A 25,619-nucleotide genomic window follows, 5' to 3' on the forward strand; every position below is an offset into this window, starting at 1 on the left:
CTTTGCAATGTGATCTTTTTGCTTGGTCCTAACATGCAGCTCTGGGAAGTAAGAAGACATTACTAGCCATCATAGTTTTCTTACTAGAAGGACCATCCCACAACCCTTCCTCAGGGCAGGAAACAAAATGGAATTTGGAGATTCCTCCAAAACTAGCAGTTAACAAAAGCTAGTAATTCGCACAGCTTCAGGAACAAAGAGCTATTGTGTCTCACAGTCAGACTCCATGGGCTGAGTGGATGGGCTTTCTAAGTCAGATCTCTCACTCCACAGGACTATGAATTTATCGCTAGATAGACAGAGCTTCCAATCTGTTTGCTTTTGATAGGACAACTATACCCAGTTTTACCTTCCAGCTCGTGATCTACTTCCAGCTTTGTCATTTCTGCTATTCAGTAATCTGTGCATTGTCAGTCACATGCCTCAGTGCCCTTTGGAGTCATTCTGAGCCTCAACTGGGGTACAAAGATGAATCCGCAGGTAGCCCAGAACAGCACAAAGTACTCCTGGGAATGGGTACAGATATCTAGCTATTCCTCTAATGTGAGCAAGGCCACTGCACCTAGAGCAGCTAATCAGCCGGCACCACTGTTCAGAGATACAAGGCAGGTTAAATGCTTTATTTCCTGGAGATGAAGCCTTAAGCAAGGGCCAAGAGTGGAAGACAAGCTCTGACCTACAACCTCACAGAAAAAAGGTTCTATGAGAACAGGCAACAGACCTCTGCTTTTATCCAATTGCCTTTCTTCAGCTTAACTCTCTCCCTTGGAGCTGCTGTTAACACCTTAGAAGAGGAAGCATAAGCCGCAGCAGCCTTCTCAAAACCAGACCACACTTGGACACAGTAGGCTCGAACAATTAGGTCACACAGAAGTACAATCTGGAGTCTAGAGAGGTCTACTCCTGGGAAGTCTGGTTCAGCTGCCAGCAACAGGTAGCAGGGGAATACAGGGACCCGTGGGTGATTTGAACAGAACAAGTCCTCCTTTCTGTTACTGATATAATCTGGGACTGGCTGGCAGCAGACCCTTGTACCTTAAAGTCAACAGCTCCCTTAAAGGCATAACAAAGATGTTGTCAGTAAAGACAAACACGGAGCTTTCTCTGCTAGGAGGTACCCCATATGATCCCATAAATACCTTTCCCTGCTGCTGGCATTAAAAAAGAACTAGAGAGAAATTAAGAGTCACATGCAGTACTCTTGATGCTGCTTTACTTATAATGGAAATACTGCAGATAAAGATTAATAAAGTGTTCTAATCCGGTAGATCAGTAGCTGAAAGCCTCAGCTAGGTAAAGATTTAAATGTGACCTTTCTAAGGAGAGCTGATCTTGCAGGAAGTTGCATGCTCAAAAAAAGTAATTCCAGTGAAACAGAGACACTCAAGATGCTTGAGATCTGGAGCTAATACATACCAGGAAGGGATTTCTTTTCTTGGGAGAAGGGAGGAGTCAAGCAGGAAAAAGGAATAAAGCTTACTAAGAATGTTAACAGCAGACATTATATCTAATTTCTTTGCATTCCTTCCCCCCTCCTTTTCCTCCCGTTCTTTAAAAAACAGGAGCAAACTTGCGAGTTAAGGATTCTGATCAATGCAACATGTTAGGAAAAGAGAGCAAGAGGTCAAGAGGAAATGATTAATCCTGTGCAGAAGACTGGCAGGATGGGTCCTGGAATGGCTTACCAGAACAATGCCCCCACTAATAAGCAGGTCAAAAGACGCTTACAGTGAACAGAAGCCCCAGTTACACTGTACATTAATATTCTTCCCTTTACCCGAAGTTATATTTGTTCATTTAAGCCATATTCAAATAAACCCCAAGTGCTGAATTAGAAGACAGGTGAAAAGTTGTGGTGCCAGACACAAGCAGGAAATCTGAAAGATAAAGGATTACAACTTAACAAGTCAGTGTGTAAAGAGCTCCACTCTAAGATGGTATTTGCAGAATGCTTTGCTAAACTGAGGAACAAGGCAAAAAACCTCTATTACAGATTTCACACTGACTTTGTGTTCAACTCATGCACCAGACTGGTGTCTTCTGATAAAGGTTGCTCTTCTGTTAGTGGCACAGTTTAATGTGCTGAAGGAAAGAAAAGAGCAAATTCACTGCACGCAATACTTTGGACTTGAAGGTTCATGTGGTTCAAGGTTTACTGAAAGAGATAGCTGTTTATAGCCTGGTATCAAACAGAAGCTGCTCAATCCCAAATGACTGGAAAGATTCCAACTTTCAGGTAATTATCCCAATCCCACACAATTTCTCTCCTCTAGTTTAGGCAGTATTACAAGTCCCCAGGGCTGCACTGTGGTTGCTCTCAGGGGAAGTCAGCTCTACTTCCAAGAAGATTCTAAACTTACATAAAGCATTTATCTATTCCATGATGCAGTACCCAGCACAACCTCAGACTTGTGTTCACAAATACACAGCAGAGGTTTCACAAAGGCTTCAAGGCTGAGCCAAGCAAACCCACCTCTTCCAAAACCACCACTCTTTCAAGCATCCTCCCAGTTTAGACACACAAGCATCAGCACCTTGTAATGCCACCGGAGAACTGATCTGAAGACTACCCCAAAAACTTGTCCATAGTCCACAGGGATGAAGTTGCTCATCAGTCAGCCTAGTTCCCTAACACAGTAATGATGTTGGGAAAGTGACAGAAGTACTACTACAGGTGTAAAGGCTGATGTAGAAGCCAGTGGTGGGAAGAGCTGGGCAGAGAGGAGAGGAGCCGGCGTGCCCCTCCTCCCCAGCACAGCAGCAGCAGCAGCATTGCCCTTCGCTCGCTGGGGCCACCGCAGAACCAGCGCCTGAAGGAGCGGAGTGCTGGGGAGGGAACGCCCTCCGGCAGCAGCAGCATCGCCGATTGCCTTTGTATCAGCAAACAGCCTCCATTTTGAGCAGCTGGAGGCATTCAGCCCAGGCTGGAGAGGCCAAACTTCCAATGATGAGGTATAAAAATCGGCAGATTCGTATTAGTGCTTTCTGGCACAGAGAATTGTTGATGCCCGCAGTGTTGCCCCCCAGCTGTACACTAGTCCTGTGTGCAGTGAGTATTTCTCCTCCCACCCCACGCCAGAGGAACAGGGCTGCACACAGTTACCTATGGGCCAAGTGCAGGGTTTTGGCTGTGAGACCAATCCTCACAGCATGACATGACAGAAACTCAAAATTCCTCAGCTTTTAGCAAACTGAAAATTAAAGCAAGGGCTGATCATCAATGCATTAATCCCCCTCCCTATCCTATCCCCCAGCCCCTCATTTTTCTGCAGGGGAAAGAGACAGACAGTAAAATGAATTTCAAAATAGGGAGGTCTTTGGGACAGGGAACTCCACACTTCTCAAGAGCAGTCTGAAGACAAAGCTACAGCTTTACTGACAAGAGTGTTTGGACTCAGAGGGCTCCACAGCTCTCTTGGCTAAAGAGAGAATCTAGCTGGTGTACATGTCAGCTTGTGCCAGCACCGTTAACCCCACCAGCTTAGGCACAGCCAAGCAGGCACAGCCCATTCCAGTTTGTGACCTCTCTCAGGTCTGCTGAGAGCCAGATGTCAGGCCACTAATTTTTATTAAATCAGTGAATTAAATTGAAATCTACCCCCTTCAAGTCTGGAAGAAATTGAGTCAGAGTTATTAAATTCTCTTTTTGCAAATCTGTTTTCCTATTTAATCCAGCTTTTCACAGGGAAACACATTTTAGAAGTACTCCCCTTTTGTTTTAGGAGTAAGCTACCCATTCTACAACAAATCCTGCAGCATGTATTAAGGAGACACTGTCCTTACAATGCATCTAAGAACCAAACTTCAGAATCTTTGTTCCAGAACACAAGCTGAAGCCACCTCAGAGCTGGGTAAGGTTATAAACATCTCTGACAGAACCACGAGTCAGTCTGCAGCAACACGAGGTTAATGGAAATTAAAAGCTCCAGCGAGCTGACCTGCTCCTTGTGTGTGAATACACAGGACAACCCTGTGTGGCTGGCTCAACATGCCAAATACAAGGATGTTAAAAAGCCAAATAATTGTTATCTGAAGCTCAGCGCACGTGCTGAGTTCAGTGCAAACATCCATTTTGCTCTGCCTCCCCACACAAAAGCCAGGAAAGTGGATTCCAAAGTTCAAGCACTGTTACTACAGCGGAAATGCTGAAATGTAACACAAAGGCTCAATCTAGCAACATTTCCACAAAATTTAAAGGACAGAGTTTTTGGACACCCAAGTCACACCAGTAACATGCCAACTATTTAGAGTAGCATCTCCTACATACTTATTTTGTCCTTATTTCATGACTCTACAAACACCACAGCTAACAAAACAATAGAGCTCATACACAGAACTATTCACTGCAGTATAAGCCTATTAAAAATGAAATGGCTAATAAGTTCTTAAACCAATAAAAATAGTAGCAACCATTATTAAATAAAGGAATAATGGGAACTCTTAAAAGAGCAATTCCTTCTGCTATTTGTTTCTCCTCTGCTCTCTGCAGTTCATTAAAAGATGCACTTTCCAGCATGTGGGGTGGTAAAGGCACAACTAACCAAAAGTTAGCACCTCCAGCCAAGCAGGCTTGTGATGGAAAAACATCAACGTGTTCTCATGCATTAATACAGTCTCCTCCTATTTTGTGTGCGACAAGATATTGTCACAAGGGCAAATCCATTTCAGCTATGGCTGAATTTTATGAACAGGATCGTGTTGCACGGCTTCCCTCCACCCAGCTGATGAACCTTTAAAAAAACAGAACCACCACCCCACATTTTTCTAACTCCATTCTTGACTGGCAGAGATTGTCGTTGTTCCAGACTTAATCCTGCACTTCAAAAATATCAGAAGATTCCCCCCCAAAACAGGAACTACTCGGTCCTCCATATGCCCCACGTAATTACTCTTTCATTGACAGTCACCATCTTTTCCACCACAACCCCCACAAAACATCAAGCACTGCTTAGGCACAAAATCGGTTTTTAACGCAAGCACAAAAGCCCAGTCTGCCGTTTATGGACTTGCAAACCTCCAAATTCCACCCAGAGTCACACTATCCTCTTTGAAACTTTTCCCAATGGCTGTCTCAAAGCAAGAGCCCATAAAGAGTTTATTTCTTCAAACTGGAAGCTGTACGAGGGGAAACAGGCTTGTGAACACCACTATATTTAACTCGTTCGACTTTTTTCAAATGTTTTAGATTTTGACCATTTCAGGGAGGGAGGGGAAAGAAGGCATTTACCAGCACCAGCCATGATTGATTTAAAAACAGTTTAGAGAAACAGGCAGAAGCAAGTGCAGGGCTTCCTTTCAAATTTGAAAAGAAACATATCTTGTTGTTGGCCCTCCGGTCACATTCAGTGCTGTTTTTTCTTAGGACCATCTAAACAAGACAGATGTAGTCAGTATCCAGGCAGCAGCTGAAGCCTGAGCACTAGAAAGGCTCTCTGGGGTGGGGGATGGAGGGGAAAAGAGGGAGAAGAGAAGGAGGAAGCCATTTGGCTATAAAAAGGATCTTTCTTTCCTGTTGAAATGCAATGGTAAAGAGTGTCAAAATGGCTTAAGGGTGGGGAGGTCAAACATGTTTTGAGATGTTAAAAACTCTTAAGCTTTGTCAAAAAGGCTGAAAAAAATCCTTAAGGTAGGTTTTTGTTCTTCCATTTAAAATACTTAGCCATCAAAATAGCCGCAAGCAATTCTGAAATTTCCATTATCTGTTGACTTTTATCACAAATTAGCCAAAACTATTCAGTTAACATTTTATCCTAATGAATCTGCTACTACAGAAACATTTCTGAAAATTACTGTTATCCAGTAATTTTCAGATACATCACATTTGCCAATCCTTCCTCTCTCCAGCAAGCCTCAATTTTAAAAATTTGTCGCTACTGCTTATACAGTGCAACTGACTGCACTAATAAGGATGCTGAAAAATAGGCACTAAATAGTATTTTCATTAACGCCACACCACCAGCACAATACACCTTTAATCTGTATGCCATCAAAACTAAACAAAACACGGAGGGGTTTTTCTGCTAATCAGAAATATTTTAGTAATTTCTAGATGATCAAATTACTTCTCATTTAAATCCAAGAATGAAATTTCAGCAGTTCTAAACCTTCATGAAGCCAGACAAGAAGGCTTAAAGCTTGTATAGATATTTTCTATCACCTCACTAAAAATCTGCAAGAAGGAAGTATATAGCCTGCACACTGAAGCCTTATTTGCTATGGCTACAGAAGGTCTTTAAAGCCCTGCAGCTTATTTTCTAAGAGTTTGTACTGCAGTAGTACAACAATCAGTGCCCTTTTTTTTTTTTTTTTTGTTTGTATGGCTTTTTAATAAGGAATTTATTTATACGAAATAAGAGCCACTGGAGCACTGACTGGCACCCCAGACCCCCACTCCTCTCCTACTGAGGAGGAAGCCAGCACTCTTCTTTACTCTGTTTCTCAGGCCAGTAACTCAGGTTCTTCTCTACAAAGTCTCTCCCACAAGAGACTCCAAATCACCATCTCAGAAGTTATATTTAAAAGTCCATTCACAGGAAATTGGATTTACACCTGCCTAGTTTCTGAGACGTGCATAACACAGGGATACAGCAGCGCAAAGCTGCTTCCCCACCACGACCTCCCACGCCTGAAGGGGCTGGGGTAGGGGGTGTAGGAAGAAGACCACCTTTGGGAAAGGATTTTAAGCTGCAACTTATGAACAGATGCTGGAAACCCAGATCCTCTAGCACCATTATGGAGCTTAAGTTACACATCAAGAAATTAATTCCAGTTGCTAATATAAGGCATCGGGTTGTTGTTAGCATCCCAACAATCCCACTCAACCGCTGAAGTCCTCTCATTTTCTGTAAGTACCTTGTCGCTCTCTCAAGTTTCTACATTCCACTAAAACTTGCTGCTCGAGGTGGGGATTGTACTAAGTGGTATTACTGCCCTTTGGGATATGCACATCAGTGCTTTGCACCAGAATTTTCTATGGGAAAAGTTCTCTGAGAAGTGGCAGGAAGGCCTTCTCTCTCATATGGGCAGGTTTGAGTAGGAATGCTTCCCAGCACTCATTGGACTGGCTCGTTAGAGTAAAAGCCAGCATTAGGGGTGGTCCTCAAGGCTCACTTCGTGGGCTGAAGAAGTCATCCTTCTCCATGTATTCTCAAGAATTAAGTTCACTGCACAACCAAATACACAGCCAAAAAAACCTGGATGTTTATGGAAAACACAAAGCTGCTTACAGCAAGAAAAGGCTTTTGGGTAGAAGCATAACTTCCCTCCTAACTGGGAAGTGTTCTGTAATTAAGGGCTAACTATTACAACGCCCCACAATATAGGTAATCCTGAAGCTGCAGTATTTTAAACTCTTCCTCAAGCCAGCTTCACTAAAACTGGTATTGGAAACATGGTCAGAACCTAACATGGCTTTTTTCCGCTCAGCTGCAGAATTCAGCATTTGATCGACATAGTTTTGACCAAAATCAAATAAAGAAAGATCAGTAGAAGATACTTTGTCAATCCCTTTTAATGGCATAAAGGCTGAATCCCTTTTGTTCCAGACATTACTTTCAGATGCCAGCACTGTTGCCAAACTGTGTTGTCAGCTAATCTAGTGAGGGCAGAAGTCCATCTTAACCAAGTATATTTTTAAGGGGTGTATACTGCAATGGGTCAGAGTTGAAAGTCACTTGACCAAGTAATACTCCATCTTTCTTTTGTTCTAGGGTAGAAGCCACAATTATTGGGATCACTAAACAAAATCTCAAGTCTACAATATGTTATATTAAAGCTTTCACTACACCACCACCTAATTATTCAGAAACACTGCACTAGGAAACATCACAAGAAACAAGATTATTCAGAAAGGCCAGGACAGTGAGTAACCAAGAGGTGGCAGTGTTTCTATCTCATAAACAGGAAAAAGACTAATTGTTTATGGCATTCTGTTTGGGGAGGAAGTCCAGTTGCATCGAAGTGATGGACTGCAAGAGGCACAGTTTTTAAACTGCTTTTCTCCCGCTTTCAGCCCAGTTTAAACTGAATATCCTCTTCGGGCATTACAACCAGCGGCTGGTCAAAGCAATTGCCTTAAGAAGCAGTAGTAGTATACTACTACAAACATTTAAATAAGAGTAATTGAATGCATCTAGACAAAAAGGTGGCAATAGTTTAGTGCTTTAGCAGGGTCCAGTGAATGAAAGCATTGTAAGGCACTATGTAATCATGGAGGGCTTTTTAATTGATAAAGAATTGTCAGCTTTACAATATAAATTGTAGCTTAGCCTTACCACAATTAAAAAAAAGGGGGAAGAGCAACTGTATAAATCGGTGCTTAAATTTCACTTGGCATTTAAGCTAGCCTAAGGAAATCCCAAGACTGCCTCACCTCTGAATTTTTAACATGGTTATTGAACACTGGAAGATGAAGTTTCAGTTCACATGTTCAGTGCAAAGGTCACAAGCTCTGCAAGACCATGATCAGAAACATTCCAGGGCAGTGTTGCTTAATTCATGGCAACAGCTTTATTTAACAAAAGCACTCGAGGAATGGTTTCCCTCCGTAACTCCATATGGGATCAAACATGAAACAAGTCAGCTAACTCCAAGAAGTGGCTTCTTTGACCACATGAGAGCTAGCTGTTTTGAGAATTTGTTTTGGCTGGTTTTGTTTCTTTTTGTTTGTTTAAACTTTGATTTACAAAGATCTTTCATTCTGAAAGCATTTCCACCTAGTTGTAGCAGAAAGAGAGCCATGGCATACATATTTGGCAGGAATGTCTCCCCTGCTTGGAGAAAAACAGATACATGAAATGGGGAAAAACAACCCACACACCACGATATTCTGACTCTTACTGATCTAGGAAAGTAACTTCCAGCAACAGCCATTTGTTCCTAGTGAATGACTAGCAGCAATTTTCCTGGTTTAGACAGGGGTTTCTGAAGAGGAGTTCCCTTTCTTGGATTAATAAGTATAGTATTTTATATCATTTCACATCATGCTGCTCAAAAAACTTGTGCTACTTTATTAGAATATGTGCATCCAAAACAAGTCAGTAGATTTAGAGCCATGTCAGTTCACCTTGGATTATTTCCCCTTATTAGCCCCCTCCTCCAGCAAGGGACTACATAGCTGCCTGTCAAAGCATCTCTGCCACAGGAGCCAAATGGAAAATTGCCCATCTGTATCCAAAATCAGAATCCATCCACTAACGCACGTGTCAACTATTTCTTTACACACACCTTACAAAAAATTTATACCAGAAAGCTTTGGAGTAAAATAATATGTCACAACATACAATGAGATAATTTTTCTCAAAGGGAGGAATAAACTGCGAATAACTGACAATTAGGATAGAGTTATAATGAGGATATACTCCTTATCCTGAGTAGCTTGTCTGATTTCCATCCCAAGGTAAGCCATATACAAATATACCTGAATTCTGCAATAAGGTTGACACTGTGTTCTCATATGCTGAGAAATACCTGAATAAAACAAACAAGATTTCCAAGACAGCATTCCACGTCAGTGAGTCTCTCACTTGCTGATAGCACATTTGGATAGCACACGGGGATCTCAGCTGGGAGGTATCAGCATTCTATTTTTTAATTTTGATCTTTGTTTTGATGTGCAACACTTCCTCTATCCAGTCTATCCTCTAGCTTGTGAAAAGTGTTTCCTTTTATGTTTCCTCCCTGGATTGGTGTTAAAGTGAATTTAAAATTCAAACAATAAACACATTGATGAAAATACTGTGTTCTCCTGTAGACAAGATGATATTGAATTTCACATGTTGTATGGTACTTTCAGTTGAGACCATGATTTTTTCTGTCGCTTATGGTAGAAAACTAATATTAATATAATGTAAGACAGGACGCCTTCAAGGCTTCCCCATGATCATGTTAAAATTAAAGTGGAAGGACACCCTGTAGACCAGCCACTCTAAAATACATACTAAACAGCTTTCCTATTTTTTTTTTCTGAAACAGCTGTATTGAACACTGGTGAAGACAAAACAGCAGTTCTGACAGGGTACTGGTTCAATACATTATTCCTAGATTGATTAACTGTCAAGATTCATCTTTCATTTAGGAGAAAATAAGTTGGTCTTACTATGCTAGCCAAACCTTCATAAATACTATATAAAAATGATGTTTACATATATACACTTGACAATATATAATGAAGACAAATGAATAGCAAAAAAAAAAAAAAGCATATTACTGAAGAGCTGAGAGGAATGAACACTTGTTCCATGTTTACACAGTGACTTGCACTACCAAAACCCACGACAATTTAAAAGTGAGATGCTTTGACAGAAAAATGCATTATAATGAAATGCACAACTATGGCTTTCACCAAAAATTCATTCAATGCATCCATGCTATTCAACTTGCTCTCAAAGTTTAAGGCAAAGCTGGGAAACGAAATGAGATGAACAGGTTTGGACAAGAGAAAAGGACCTTCAATACATCTTCAGTCCACACCACTGACTAGTTTTATCAGCTCAAGCTCCTTAGCAGCCCATGTTCTCCGCTGAATGGCATAAGCTGGCATTAAAAACAGCTGTCAGAAGTGATATCATATACAGAATGCTGTGAATTGTATTTACAAGGATGTTAATTGAAAGGCATGACTTCATTCTAAGAAACTGGTTGCCAATGAGGCAGCTGAGTAACTGCTCCACACAAAGTTTCTGCAGCTAGACAAGCGAGCTGGAAACCAATTTAAATAAAGCTATAATTAGTTTAATACTTTAAATTACTTCTACAACTATAAAAATTATGGCACTCTCTGAAGAAAAATATAAGTTAATTGCTTGCATCTAAGGACTGAGATATGAAAATGAAACTATTAATTCAAAAAATGGCTCAAATTTTTTTTTGTTGCCATTTGTTAAAGTAAGCCCATGTTAACACCTGCACTTTTAAATTACGGTTCTCCTAGTTGTTCTCTCAGTGTACAAGGTTTTTTGGCATGGTTGCCAAGAGACCAAGATGGGAGCACTAGTAAAGACTATCAGTAATCATGTACTACTTGAACTTCCTTCACTGGCTCAGAGGCATAGGAAAAGTAACGAAAGGACTGACAAGGAAGCGTTCCAGTGAAAGAAGAGCCTCTGGATCTAAGCCAAGCCCGAGTATGCCACTAGAAGCTCAAGTGGCCAGCCACAGAATCCAACTACTCCAGTCCTCGCAAAGACACGCTGACCTTACCTATATCCAAGCCAAGGGAAAGTGAAATGTACACATTGTATTAATTATAACTGCAGTGCTTCAGAACTTCCAGCAAAATCTCTCGAGTAGTTCTTCGGAAGATCTAGCTTCCTAAATCATAAAGAATTTTCAATTGTAACAACAACGTACCGATATGCACTAACCACATAACAATACCTAACAACATAGGCAATCCAGGCATACAACTGCTCCATGGAAATATTATTTGAAGAATAAGCCACCTGGAATGAGGGGCCCACATGTATCCCTTCAGGTTCAGGGGAACATTGCCTTAGAAGTTTTCCACTTGTTTTTGGTAAGAGACAGAAGTTAAGCTGACTTGACACAGCTGCTACTGTGGAACAGTTCAGATTCAGAGGTATGTATTGCACTACTTTTGACAAGATGCAAAGATGCAATAGCACCACCTTTGCCAGAAAGGCCATAACATGAAGATAAAGTCATGTTTATTTTGACAAGTCACAATTCTCTAAAAGTTATGAAGTTTATCCAATTTGTATGCATTGGGAAGTGCACACAAATGGAAAAAGCACCTCTCAGCAGTGGCTGGAGGTTTTGAGTTCACAGTCCTCCAGCAAATTGCCAGCTGTGCAGGAAAAGTCAGCTCAAGACCCTTCAGCCTTGCTTCTTCCCAGCCCAGCCTGCAGAGACTGTCTGCTAGGGACCTCCCTATGAACCAACCCACCATGCACCACACAGGGTAATTCAAGTAAGGGAGCTTCCTGTCACTGCAGCATGGCTCAAGGGCCATACATGAGTTATCTAGCAAGAGGCTCAGAGCCCTTGAAAAAATAAGTAATGCTAGAAGAGAGCAAGAGCTACCATGAAATACTGTCAATTAAAATACATGTTGTCTAGGATGGAGAAAGCAGACAGCACCTTCACATGCTGGACATGTTGCTACCTTTTGGGACACTGTCAACAGCCACCATTTATAACTCTAATCCAATTCTTAATTCTAATCTTATCAATGCTCTCATGATATTGGGGGAGGCAGGGATTATTACATCCACCCCCTCAGTGACTACTGTATTACCTGAAAGAGGGGAAGAAGCAAGGAGTATTAAATCTTACGCCCATTACCACTTTAGTACATACAAGAACAGCACTAGAGAGACTGGGACCTCAGTGTTCTAGGAATTCTTTTGTACTTCATCCTTTCCAATTCCCTAATGTTTTGTTATTGTTTCTAGATTGTTATTTCTTTCATGATAGAACCACTCCAGACCACTGCCTGATCCTTCCAGTACCAATTTTTTTATTATAATAACACTGTCCTTTTTTTTCATAATCTGTCCCTCCCCTCCTTTTTTCCCAAAAATATTTGCCCATCCATTTAAAAGCCTTTAACAGAAATTGACACAATATACATCCTGTTGGGACACCACTGCAACACTGTAGCTGCTTCTACTGTAACTAGTAACTAGACGGAAAATTATTTGCCACTATTTCAGTCTAATGTTCAGTCAGTTCAGCCAAATTCTCTTGTATCATTATCTGCACAATAGTGTCCACGACTTGCAAGCACTTCAGTGGGAGAAACAACTATTTTCATTTTCCTCTACAAATAACCACTTCTCTGAAGGGAGACTGTTTGGTTCTCACAACAACTTTAGCTGGCTTGCTGATCAATCAGTCATCAATTAAAGAAAAATCTGCTTTCCAATTTGCTCATCTAGCCACAAAAGCTGTGTTTAGGACACTCAGCCGGCTCATTTGGCAACCGGTTTCTTAACAGAGAAGCCATGCCTTTCTCAAGTAACATCCTTGTATGGATTAAGTATTCTTGAAATTTGAGTGACTTTGTCTAGCAGGCTGCAGACCCCCTTCACGCTCCAACTTCAATGTATTAAATCTCCAGTGCCTTTGGGCACACCATATATAGCGGTGGGGGCGGGGTGTGCTGCAGGGGGCTGGAATTTAACCCTTTACCAGCATTGCTTTTAAAGGGAAAAAAAGAAGGCTGGGAGGTGTGATGCTCCTTCTCCTTTCCATTCTGTAAGAAAGTTCTTCCTCAAACAGACCCACTCGACCTCACACATCCAGGCACTTACTAAAACATCCTGGAACTATATAGTAGCCTTCCAAAGCACAGCAAGACAGCAGCAGCAAGACCCAGGAGCTACCCGATTGTTCACTCTTGCAGCCTCCACCACCTGACATGGCATTATTCGAGATTATAGAAGATAAGCAATTGTAACCTCGTCAGGCAAGCAGTACTGACTGGTGAGTCACAGAGCACACTACCAACCCAGACAAGACAGCAGCATTTCTCCAGCCCTGATGCAGCCCTCGCTTGGATTACAAAGCTTAAGGGCATCCATAATGCAGACAGATTTCAAGCTTTGCTTGCACACTATATTTAAGGCTAAGGGTTTTTATTTTGTACACTTCACTGTCTGACAGTGTGAACAGCTGAGTAAAAAGAACCACTGAGGTGAAGGGGGAGGGAAAAGGAGAGGATTTGAAGGTTGATAGCTGACATTTTACCCTAAATAATAGTTTGCCTTTTGTTAACCAACAGCAGCTGAACAAAAGGCTGTATAAAATTAGGTTTTTAGCATATGCCAGCCACTCTGGACAGCAAATACCTAGACACACAAACAGAATCCACAAAGCCCAAGACAACATGGGACATGAGGAAGATACAGCAACAAGTTCCCACACTATCATCTGAGAATCCCACTGAAGTTTTGATTGCTGAATTTCAGGTCCCTGCCAGCCTTTTAAGCCAGCCAAGCACAGCATTTGGTAGTTCTGCACATTCAGAATACCTTACCTAGCAAAAGGAAATATTTACAGTAGATGGTAGTTTATAACATTGGCTATCCACAAAAGGCATGCGGTGGGCATGTAATACAAGCAAACAACAGAAAAAAATAAGGTCTAGCAAACTTGACAGAATACCTTTAAATATTTTGGTTATGCATGGAGACCAATCAACATTGGAGGGAAAGTGATGCAACACAAGTTTAGCTATTACCTTTAGCTTATTAAAGAACTCTTCTCCCCCCACAACACTGGGCTTCAAGGGCAAGCATTTGCTATTCTCACTTCCCTGGAAAGCAGGGGTATGAGAGCAGCGATTGCTTGTGTGATCTTAGGAGAGATTATACTATAGTAACAAACAGGAATAAAACAGCTGCTGAGGTGACAGCAGTAGCCTTTGGATTAATTTGTCTACTTCAGAAATGAGTTAGAGACGTTTCAAATTTGTTTCTTCAGTAGAAATAATTTTCTCTGTAGCATTCAAAGCATACCTCACAGTCCCCAGAATTTAAAGTATACCACTCTGAAAAGTGACTCGCACCCATTGCCAGCCCAACAAGTTTGGAGCTTGCCTCAAGTCACCTCCCTGCTTCTGGAAGTAAGCCATTCTCTCCAAGTCAGCACCAGTGCAGAGGCATACAGCACAAAGCATGCAGAAACAGAAAACAATAAGCATCTGAAGCTTCCAGTTCAAGTCTTAGTCACTTCAAAACTATTTCAAGCACATTATGAAGGAAAACTGCTAACTAGTCATCATCCTATCCAACAAGTTCACCATCTGGGGTTTTAGAAATGCATGTTACACACTCAAGTGAAATAACAGGAATGGAGCTCTTATTTCTTAGAGCTGAACATGTAACTATGAATTCATTATTGTTTCAGTACTGCGTACATATCCAAGATGCCTGAACAACACAGAACATATATTCATGAGCCTCATCCATGGGTACTGGGTTTTATTCCTTTTCATACTATGCTATACAGCTAGAGCATTCAAAGCTGGCCAACATTTTTCGTTGCTAAAAAAGATTAGCAGCTATGGACTCTATAACTGAAAAGAATTTATTTTGTTGAGAATTGATAGCAGAGGAAGGAACAAGTAGCTTAGAGCCAAAAGAACATTTGAAAAGAAGCACTACTGTCTCAGCCCCATACAATGTCTCTTCTTTAAGATAGGAGGGCAAAGAGAAAAAAATAATGTCCCAGGTGACACTGCATAGTAAAGGAGTTTTTGTACTCAAGGTAGAAGTTGGCAGATAGTATTGCTCCAATTCCCCAACAGGTTTTCATTCAATTTCTGAGACTTGATTTGGGTGCACGAGCCTAATTTGTCAGTAGGACCAAACCCCTCCCACCCACAGATCCCTTCTTCAAGCACAGGCAGGGAAATGAGAAAACAACCCATGGAAGGAGCTGCAGCTGAGCCCATGAGGAGAACAGCTGAAACAAACTCAGAATGCCTAATATATTTTAGGATCAGGGACATCCATTCATTACATTAACCAATACTTGGATTGCCAAGCAATAGCCAGTCCCATTCCAAACCAGTATTTCTACACTTTGATTAAGATTTCCAATGATAGGTTTAAAGCACTAGTAAAAATTATGTACTACATAATTATGATCCAAGATTATATTTGTAACTGCTCTACTGAAAATGGATTACAGCTGAAGACAATAAACCCCTTCTGTGAAATCTTATCTGTGGTAACATTAGTCTTGCATTCAGTGCATTGTTCATGAAGCTTAAGATCTGTGCTCTCAACACATCGTGATTCTTTGTCTGATGGAAAGACACCAACAACTTTGCAGGAAGGAAGGGAGTATGGGAGGAAAACTAGGAAGAGACAGGGTCAAGACAGTATTGAAAGAGGAATGATACCTCCTCAACATTAAAACAGAGGAACTAATTAGTTTTCCTTTAAGGAAGCATGGTCTAGCAAGCATGTTTACATGCTCTGAAGATTTAGCTGAAAGGAGAAACTGCTACGCATGATGCAAGACTTCATCACAACATTGAAGCAGAAATTCAGCTAGACCCTTTTCCCATTTATGAGATGCACTTCAAGACATCAGTTTTAACAAAACAGCGGTTTAAAAAAAATTATGGTTGTACAGTAGAGTAGTTTCATGCCTATTTATTGTACACACATCTCCAGTTGTATGTTCTTAAGAAAAGTCACCATAACCTCAGAGGTCTATGCTCCAGCCTGCAAGCATTAATTCATCACATACAGCAATTCTCTTGGTTTTTCAAAGACATGCTCTAAGTAAAGAAACTCCATGGAAGTTGCCTGAACATCCAATGCATTTCTGCTTCTTCCAGTTTTTACTCACTGGAAACTGTCTGAAGTCATGTTCAATTAAGCCAGTAGTGTAAGAATATCATATTATCACCAGAAGAAAAACCTGACAACTTTGCTGTATTTACCCTAAAATGTAGAGTGGATTTCAACACCAGTCACAGCAAAGCAGGAGGGGTTTGGATTCTGTCCAGTATGGTATTAAAGCTGTTTAAAACCCAAAGTTTTCATTCTCTTACTAAAGAGGAGTTAAATAAAAAGACTTCTGCATGCAAGGAAGAGCTAGGAACTAAAAATGTGATGGGGAAGAGGCATCTAAAGGGAACGTAAGGCAGAGTAATCCAAGAGGTTTAGCACCCGATAGCTGAACAGTATTTGTAAGTTAAAACATATTGTGAAATTAGAGATTATTCCAACCCCTTATCCACATTCCATAAATCACATATGAACAAAATAACTCACTATCCCTGCTTTCTTCATCAGGAAAAAATAAATAAGAAAACACACCTGTCAGCAACTTAATCAGAAGCACTGTCTTCAGATGGGTACCTGTATGTGCATTTGATATCAGAAAAGACCCAGTAAGTATGATAAATGAAGGCTGCATGAGTACAAAGTATATGCAGTTTCTTACACACACTGCAAGTATGAATTTCTCTAGCTCATGTGCACATTTTCTTCTTAAGTTGAAGCTCTAGCAGTCACAACACCAGCAACAAAAAGTATTGCATTTTAAGACCACTGCCTCAGGATGCACCCCTAAAATTCTAAATAATTTTGTTAGGTGGCAAAACCTTCATCATTAGAAGAAGGAACAGCAAGACCCTGCATCACACTGCAGTTTCATATAAATAATCCTTGAGCAAGAGATGCAGAACTGGAACTGGGAACATGGGCATACTCCCTCTGCATCAGCCAACTGCTTGGGCGAGATGTGTGTGGATAGCACTGGAAGCGCCACGGAGCAAAACTCAGCATTTGGCAGTATGGTAAACCATTACATAAAAGCAACCACGTTTAACCTACCATTCCTGTCTAACCACTCCATTCCTCCCTTCCCCTCATACCAGTTCAGCTTGCAATTAAAATAAATTTATACCAATGCTAGAAGAAGGGGAAAAAGTTTTCTGTCATGTTAAGTGAGTTAAATTGGCTCACAGAAGTGTCTCCTGAGTGCACACAGCCAAGCCTGGTGAGAACAGAGGAGGAAGTGAGATCCCCTATTCTCTGAGTAGCCATGAGATGTTAAGACAGCTTGCTCCCTTATTGTGAAACAACAGCTTTACCCTACATTAGAGCAGCTTAGACATAAATTCAATCACTAAATTTAGCCAAGGTACCAGACAAGTAGCTTTCAGTTCAGCTGACAGCTATGCATTTGAATGCTTTCCCCTACACATGCACAATCCTTCCAAAAATGTATCTTTTACAGTCTGTAAGACAATAAGAAGGAATGCATTTTATTTGTAATCTAAAAAGAGAAGAAATCCAGGACTATATACAACCCCAGATTTCGATACAGCAATCTAACTTTAGCAAGTCTTGTCCACATGCTCCAATAGCCCCATGAACCATTGCAACTCACTGATATGGCAAAAAACCTTAGGAGTCTGCAAATTAATCTGATCAATTAAGAACTTGACCAAAGACAGAACTGATGCAAGGAAAAGGAAGGAACAGTGTGGCTAAGAGCAAGGGGAGGAAGGATTTTTAAGGTCTTTCTTGCAATGGAAAGAGCTGTGGTGCTACAGGGTTGCCTTGTATGTCTTGGTAGTCCACAAACCACTTCTAAAATGGAACATGTAGAGCAATATGAGAACCACGAGGGTCAAACACCATTAAGCTGACTGAATTTGGCAACTCCACACTTTCCCTAGAAGTGTCAGAAGTCTGCCATTGAAGTGTTTTGACCATCCACCATCGTTAATCATGAAATTATATTAAAGCATGCAGCAGCTGAGCTCTGGCATAAACAAAACTCCAATTATTTAACATGCAACTTGTGGCATCTTCCACTTTCTGCAAACTCAGTTGAATCCAGATAGTTTACCAATACAAGAGTCCTACAGTTGGTCCAACATTTTTTTAAGATCATGGTTTAGTTTGCAGCCTATTAATACTTGCAAGAAAAGAAAGACAGAGGTGCTCTTTCAGTCACAAATGAAACAATCACGCACACACTGACATATCAGGTATAATATTTGATTAATTACGGGTAAGACCAAAGTGAGATATCTTTCAAGTCCTCTTTTAGTTTTTATAATAACAGCCAATTGCTACTGTATCATTAATAGTACTGTCCACACAAACATCGCCAGACAAAAGAAAATTATCAGGGTTGCAACCTGGTTACCTCTATAGAATGCTTTGAAACACCTGAGATTAAGCATTTCCTCTGCTGCCATGATAGCATTTGACCTCAGAGGGTGATGTTCCAAGTGGCAAACCACCAGACTGGGTTCCAACTGCAGCTCTATGACAAAGAATTGGCTTCTATTTCCCCCCCACCCCACAACAGTTTTATTCATTTTCTCTCATGCATCACTCTCATGCCTGTAGTATCTGCAGGCACTGCCATCCTGAAAGCAGTGTTCGGGATTCCACTCTCTGTTTGCCACTACTGTAACAGTCAAGATTCTCTATTTCAGAGACTGTTACATACTCATAGCACAACAGGAGACAACAGCTCAACTGAGACCAGAACCAACTTGACCAAAAAAAACTACTCCAGACATCTCAGTTGAGAGCCAAAATCTGCATTTATTTGCATTAAAAGGATGAGCAACTACACTAATCTTGTCTGGCAAACATGTATGTGTAGTCTTGTTTTGAGACTTGGAACACCCAGTAAGTAACCACCCACGGTGCTACTTCCCTTCTCACTCGAGGGAGTCTCAAAATGGAGGTGGAATGAAGAAAAATTATAAGGAATGGACAGCGATTCCCAAAAGGAGGTGTGGAAAGACCAGAGTGGAACAGGACCAAAGGTAACAAATCAGTAGCGATATTAGGACAGGAGTATTGTGTTCTACGAAAGGAGGCACAAAATAAAGGAGCCAGCAATTTTTGTGCCGAAAACCCTCGGGAATGGGGTCAAACTCTTTATAACTCATCTCAAAGAGGATGAGGAGGATATATCCTGGGGAAGGGGATCTCTGCATGCAAGAGAACTACTCTACCAGCAGTTTACAGATGAGATCTGACTATACCCAAATCTTACCGGCATGAATTAATCTGAGGGAACATCCTGCTAAGTAGCTCTTCTCACATATTGAGCAGAGTTTCTAGCTACTAATATTAAGTTTTCAGGCCACCATTCCTGTCTTGCAACTTAGGTTTGTTTTTACACTATTAGCCAAACAAAGTACTTAAGTGATGCACTAAGTACTCTCCTGGAAGGCTGCCTTTCTATTATCGTTCCTTTTATGAGGCTGTAAATAGCATTCTTAAACAAGCAATAACCCTCACAGTTTTGCAGCCACTCTTTCTCAGAAAAAAGTTGAACACCTCACCCGTATTTTTAGCCAAAGTGAGAAAAATTTACAGTATAAACGATTCCCAACAGTCCGTCTCTCCTAAACAATTCCCCTTGAGTGAATAATAAATACTTGCAAATACTGATCAGGCACACCTGCATTAAGGAGTCACCAAAACACACTAATCAAGAACAGTAGTAGATCATTAATTTGCAGAATAAAAGCCTTTCTCAACAGGAGCCAAAGGCTTGAAAATGCTTACTTGTTTTAAGACATTTTCTAGGTCTACAGGACACAGGAACACCCAAACCCAATCCTTAAGGGCGTGCACTCTTTTCAAAGCATACTGTTCGAAGGAAAATTAGTTACATAAAACATATTAAGCTTTTCCAGAAGTTAGCTCTAGAAAAGCTGTACATTTTAAGCAAGGCTAGAATATCTTTTTTTCCCTTTGCAATTTAAGCTTTTAAATTCACCAAATACCTTGGAGCCCCTACCCCAGCTACTCTTACTAACTGATGGAGAATACGTCGCAATAGAAGCTGAACACTCTATGCTGTGGCCAAAAGCCCTCAATTATTTCATTTTACACACTTCAGAAAGAACTTTTATCCTACTGAGAACACAAAAACTAGAAGCTTTCTAGCCTGTACCACAAGACCAAAGATAGGCTCCAAAATTAATGCAGAAAGTTGGCTTTTTTTAGTCTTAAGAACATCGTGCCTCGTTTCAGTCTAGCATTTAGTATCACACATGTGCTTTAAGAAGCCCACTCTTAGGAAGATACTGAGGTACCACAAAAAGCTGTAAACAGCTCAGTTGCCAAAACGTTTCTGGGCTGATGGGTTTTTTTTGTTAAAAGTTCCATTGTTCCTCAAGCACCCTACATGTCCCCCAAATGTCATTTTAAGGTCTTTCTTTTTCCACAGAATTCATTCATTCTGTCCTCTAGCACGAGCAACTTGAAGAAACACCAAATGCCAGGTTTTTCTAGAATTATTTCACAGCTATAGACACCTTTTCTATCTCCTTTAATGTTGCTATCTGAAAACTGAAGACAAAGGCATCACCACATTTCCCTAGGCTAAATGCCTTAATGTATCAGTTAAGCAAGCATCCCACAAGAAAGTTTTGCACTACCCCTGTCCTCAGGCAGGTTTTCCCCTGAAGCCTCTTGTGCTGTCCAATTTCATCATGGGAGGAAACTACCTCCAACACTCGTTACTGGAAAATTCCAGCAAAATCCTCCTGTGTTGACCCCCAGAGCAAAAGGGGAAAGTCAGCAGATCGACATTTTCCAGCTTCAAACGAAAAATCAAGTTTCAAACTATCACAGCAAGAAACGATCCCAATGAAACTTAAGACACATTCAGTACATTTTGAAGAAGTCACCGCCTCTTTTAAGATCTATGAAATAATAATTAGCCTCGCCAGAACCAAAACTTGCACAGCCAAAGCATTTTAAATTAAGACCACATAAAGCAAGTTCCTGTTTTTGCATCAGTAGATGTTTACCACCACAGAAGCTGATAAAATTTTAACCAAGAGCAGGAGATGTAGCTGGGATATGCAAGCGTGAATATCTCTCCTAACTTTTTCACTACCGTTTATTTATAAATAAATGGTCAAAAAGGTGTCCTTTTCTTAACAGATTTAGCATCCTTCCCTACTTATTCGTTTTTCTTTCTCCAGTGGGTTACACGCTGAACACGGGCGTCCAAAGCAGACTCCACAAACAAGTTTAACTCGGCTTTAGTGCTCTGCAGGCTGGGGGGGAGGGGGCAGCAGACGATTCTCTCTTGCATCTCCACGGCCCCGCCAGCCCTCGGTACGCGCCCGACGAGCTCCCTCTGAGGGGCAGCGCCCGCAGCAGCCCAAAGCCCCCGCTGCAAACCGCACACGGGCAGCCCGCGACTCCGCCGGCCGCCTCCGGGGACAGCGTGTCCCTCACCTCGCGGAGGCCCCCCGGCTCACCTCCTCCTCCTCCTCCCGGTGTGCGAGCGGCTCCCGCGCCCCGCGCCGGCCGCTGGCGGGGCGGCCCTGCCCGTGTCCCTGTCCCCCGCCCCGCGGGGCGGCTGGAGCCGAGCGCCTCCGCGGGCGGCGGGAGCGCCGCGGCCGGTCCCCGCCGCCCCCCGGGAGCCAGCGGAGCGGGCAGGGGCCCTCTGGCGCCGGCCAGGGGCGGGAGCGCGGCCGCCCCTTCCCTCCATCCCGCCTTTCCCTCCCTCCCGCGCCGAGCACCGGGCTCACCTCGTCGTCGTGGTGCTGGCAGTAGCTGGCCCGGTCGGGGAAGACAGAGAGGATGTTGTACGGCGAGGAGGGGTAGGGCGGGCTGAGGGCGAGCGGCGCGGCGGGGCCGGCGGCGGCGGGGCCGGCGGCGAAGCGCTCGATGAAGTGGTCCTTGGTGAGGCGGACGCGCTGGTGCGCCCGCACGCAGTTGTCGCACAGGTGCTCCTGGCAGTCGAGGCAGCGGGAGCTGGCGGCGTTGCCCTCGTCGCAGGAGCTGCAGCGGGGCTCGCCCTGCCGGCTGTGGGGCCGCCGCAGCAGGAGCGCCGCCGAGCCGCCGCCGCCGCCCGAGCAGGAGGACGACGTCGAGGAGGGCGCGGCCGAGGCGGCGGCGGCGGGCGAGGAGCCGGCGGCGCGTGGCGGCCCCGGCGGCGGGCGGCCGTGGTGCCGGTTGTTACCGCCAGCGCCCGAGCCCGAGCCCGCGGCGGGGCCGGCCCCGGCGGCGCGGCCGTTCTTCTGCTCGTCGGCGGCGGCGGCCACGACGACGACATCCAGCAGGTTGCTGAAGAGGAAGTTGGAGGAGGGCAGCGCGTCCATGCCCGAGGGCTCCGAGATCACCACCTTCTGGTCGCAGATGGGGCAGCGCAGCTTGAGCGCGTCCCCCGCGCCGGGGTGCCGCTGCGCCTCCAGGCACTGGCGGCAGAAGGCGTGCAGGCAGGGCAGGACGTGGAGCCGCCGCGGCGGGCCCCCGCAGGAGGAGCCGCCGCCGCCCCCGGAGGAGCTGGAGGTCTGCGAGGAGGACGAGGAGGTGGAGGAGTTGGACGAGAGGGGAGCCGGCGAGCCGCACATCTCCTTGCACAGCGGGCAGATTTGGAAGTCGGACTCGGGAAACGAAGCCATTTGCGACGGACCTGACTCCCCGATGGGGGGCAAAAACGTGTCTCTCCTCCCTCAAAAAAAAAATTTACAAAAAGAAAAAAAAAAAGCGTGGGCGGAAAAACAGAGGCGTGGGGAGAAGGTAGTTCTGCAAGCAGCTTACGAGCAAGCTGGCATCGATCAGTCGTTTTGCCAAGTGGGATCGATGGGCCGGTTTTGCAAATACGGTGTCATCGATCCGGCGGTCTGCAGGGAGCTGGGTCCTCGCCTCGTACCTCGCTGCTGCCGGGCTGGCTGCTGCGGGGAGGGGGGAGTATTTTTGGTATCAAGGTGTAGCTGTCCCGTTCTCCCTCAGCAAATGGATCCTCTCTTCCCTCTCATGTACTTAACCCCCGATCCCCCGTTGCATTAGACAAATTGTATCGATTCCCGGATCGGTCAATACCTCACACAGTCTTCTCATCTCCCCCTCGGGTCAGCAGTTTGACAACGTGGTTTGGTAACTTGTCTTCTTCCTAAATGGAAAGTGCATGGACGCCGACCGCCCGATCCCCGCCGCATCCAGCGGGAACCGAACTCTGTCCGCCGGGGCTCGGCTCCGGTTCCCACGGCCGCAGAACCGGGTCGGGGCGGCAGTGCAAGTCCCTCTCGGCCGGGCGGGTGGGGGGCAGCAGGGGCTTAACTCAAGTTTCGCTCTTTCTTCTTGGGGCGTTGGGCTTTTTCCTCTTTTCCTTTAAACCTGTGCTTGTCGGGGGGGAAGGGGAAATTTCGTTTCAGTTCCCCCCTCCACTTTTGCAATCCAGAGCAGCTCTAGGAGAGAGAGAGGCACTGAAACACAGTGGCCAGGCAGACTTCTCCGGCTCCAGTCTTCCCCCGCCGACGCCTGCTCCACCACCGCATGACTGGGGGGTGGGGATGGAGGGCGGCGTTGGTGCCCACCCCACCGGCAGAGACTCACGCTGGCGGGACGCGGAGGAGAAGGAGGAGATGGGAAGAATTAAGGGGCTGCGAGGACGGCCAAGAAGGGCACAGTCCCCTCTCTCGCCTCTCTCCCACCGGACGCCTTCCTTTCCGCGGGGCTTCCCGCGGAGGGCAGCGCCGAGCCCGCAGCAGTCCCGCCACACGCGGTACCCGGCGGCTCGGGCGGCTGCTGCCGGCCGGTCAGTGCCGCGGGCTCGGCGCGGCTCGCAGAGGCTGCGGCGGCCGGGCAGAGGAGCAGCGGCAGGTCCCCGCCGGCCGCCCTGAATTATTCATGGGGGGTGTATTATATTCGCTCGCACAAATTGGAGCCGCTGTGCAATGCTATCCGAGAGCGCTACGCTCGCCCCCTCCTCCTCCTCCTCTCCGGTTCTCGCTCGCTCTGAGCCCCTGCAGCGCCTAGGATCACATTTCCTTTGTCATCTCGCCTCTTCGCGTGGTGTTTTATTGAGAAAACAAAAATAATATAAAACCTGAAGAAGAGGCGAGGGGGAGGGGGGGTGAAAGCAGCGAAAACCAAAACGCCCGCCTCCCCCGCGATCTGCCGAGCCGGAGCCCACCGGCCCCAGGGGGTGAATTAGCAGGAATTACTCACTGATGCGGCAGCACCGTCCCAGGCGGCGTGGGATCCGGGGAGAGCCATCGCGCCGGGCGCCTTCCCCGCCTGGCGGGGTGCGGAGGGCGGCCCCGGGGTGGGGGGGCGCGGGGCTGGCGGCGGCGCTGGCTCCGGCCCCGCTGCGGCCGCCGGCACTGGGGCGGCGCGGCGTGCGGGAGCCTTTTAAGCCCCGACGGCGCGGGCTGACTTCCGCCCGGCTGCGGGGGGCGGCCGGGGGGCGGCGGCGGCGGGCAGGAAACATTCGCCCTCCTCCGGCCCGACCTGCCCCCATCCGCCCGCATCCAGCCCCCTCCGCCCACCCCCCATTTGTTAATGCCGCCGGTTGCAGCGCCGGGGAGCCCCCTCCCACCGCGGGTCTGACGCGCCCCGGCCGCGGCTCGGGCGGTCGCCAGACCCTCGCGCCCTTTTTGGGTTTGGGATGCGAGCGGGGCTTCGGGGCCGTTCTTTGAAAGCATCGAGGCGTTAATGAAGCTTTAAACATTAAGTCTCTCGAGCAATTGTTTTCTGACGCCCAGTCTAGGGGTGAGCGGCTCCTCTCCGCGCTCTTGCGGGTGCCGCCGGGTGTGCCGTGCCTGGGCGGGCGAGCCCGGGGGGGTTTGCTGCTGGGCAGGGGCAGGCGCTTCCTCTCCTTCAATGAAGTTAGCAAAAATTAGCGGGGATGCCGTTTGCGCTGCTGCGAGACCACACTTAAATAAAATTCCCAACAATTATTTTGTTGATAATGAAACGCCCCGCCACCAGCAACGTGTGGGTGGAAAGTTTCGGCTCTGCAGCACGACCGAGTGGCCACCTTCTTGGTTAGTGGAGCTTGTGGCAGCGAGAGAGGACGCATGGCATTGCACCCTTAACAAGGAAACTGGAAATGCTGAGAAGTTTTTAAACGTGGAACTGGCTTAGGCATTGGATAGTTAAAAATAACCAGGAAAATGGATAAAAATGGGAAAATATACAGATTTGGGGATGAAAGCATCTGTAAATAAGCAAAAGAAACTCAAAACAAATTACTGTTCAGTAATGATAATACATTTTCAGAACCACCACAGAACAGGAAAACTGATTATTAAAATATATTCCGTTATGTTTCTCCTTTGTTCAGTCCTTAGATGTAGAAATAACTAATGCTATTTCAGCCTTAGACACACAAATAACACTAACTTT

The 25,619-nt window shown here is 44.8% G+C and overlaps 1 protein-coding gene across 5 annotated transcripts in view; it reads right to left on the bottom strand.

Moving 5' to 3' along the window:
- Positions 1-24,581, bottom strand: part of TRIM71 (tripartite motif containing 71) — a 62,050-nt gene extending 37,469 nt beyond the window's left edge. Inside the window, exons 1-2 of one of the 5 annotated variants that reach the window (XM_085051188.1) lie at positions 24,441-24,581; positions 22,016-23,606 (exon numbers count right to left, since the gene is read on the bottom strand). In XM_085051188.1, coding sequence (XP_084907314.1) covers positions 22,016-22,891 — 876 coding nt within the window. In that variant the 5' untranslated portion in view covers positions 22,892-23,606; positions 24,441-24,581. The other 4 variants (XM_085051190.1, XM_085051191.1, XM_085051189.1 and 1 more) reach the window with 4 other exon arrangements.
- Positions 24,582-25,619: the final 1,038 nt, after the last annotated feature.

Source organism: Lichenostomus cassidix, chromosome 2 (assembly GCF_008360975.1).
Source record: "Lichenostomus cassidix isolate B80296 chromosome 2, HeHo_3.0, whole genome shotgun sequence".
NCBI lineage: Eukaryota > Metazoa > Chordata > Aves > Passeriformes > Meliphagidae > Lichenostomus > Lichenostomus cassidix.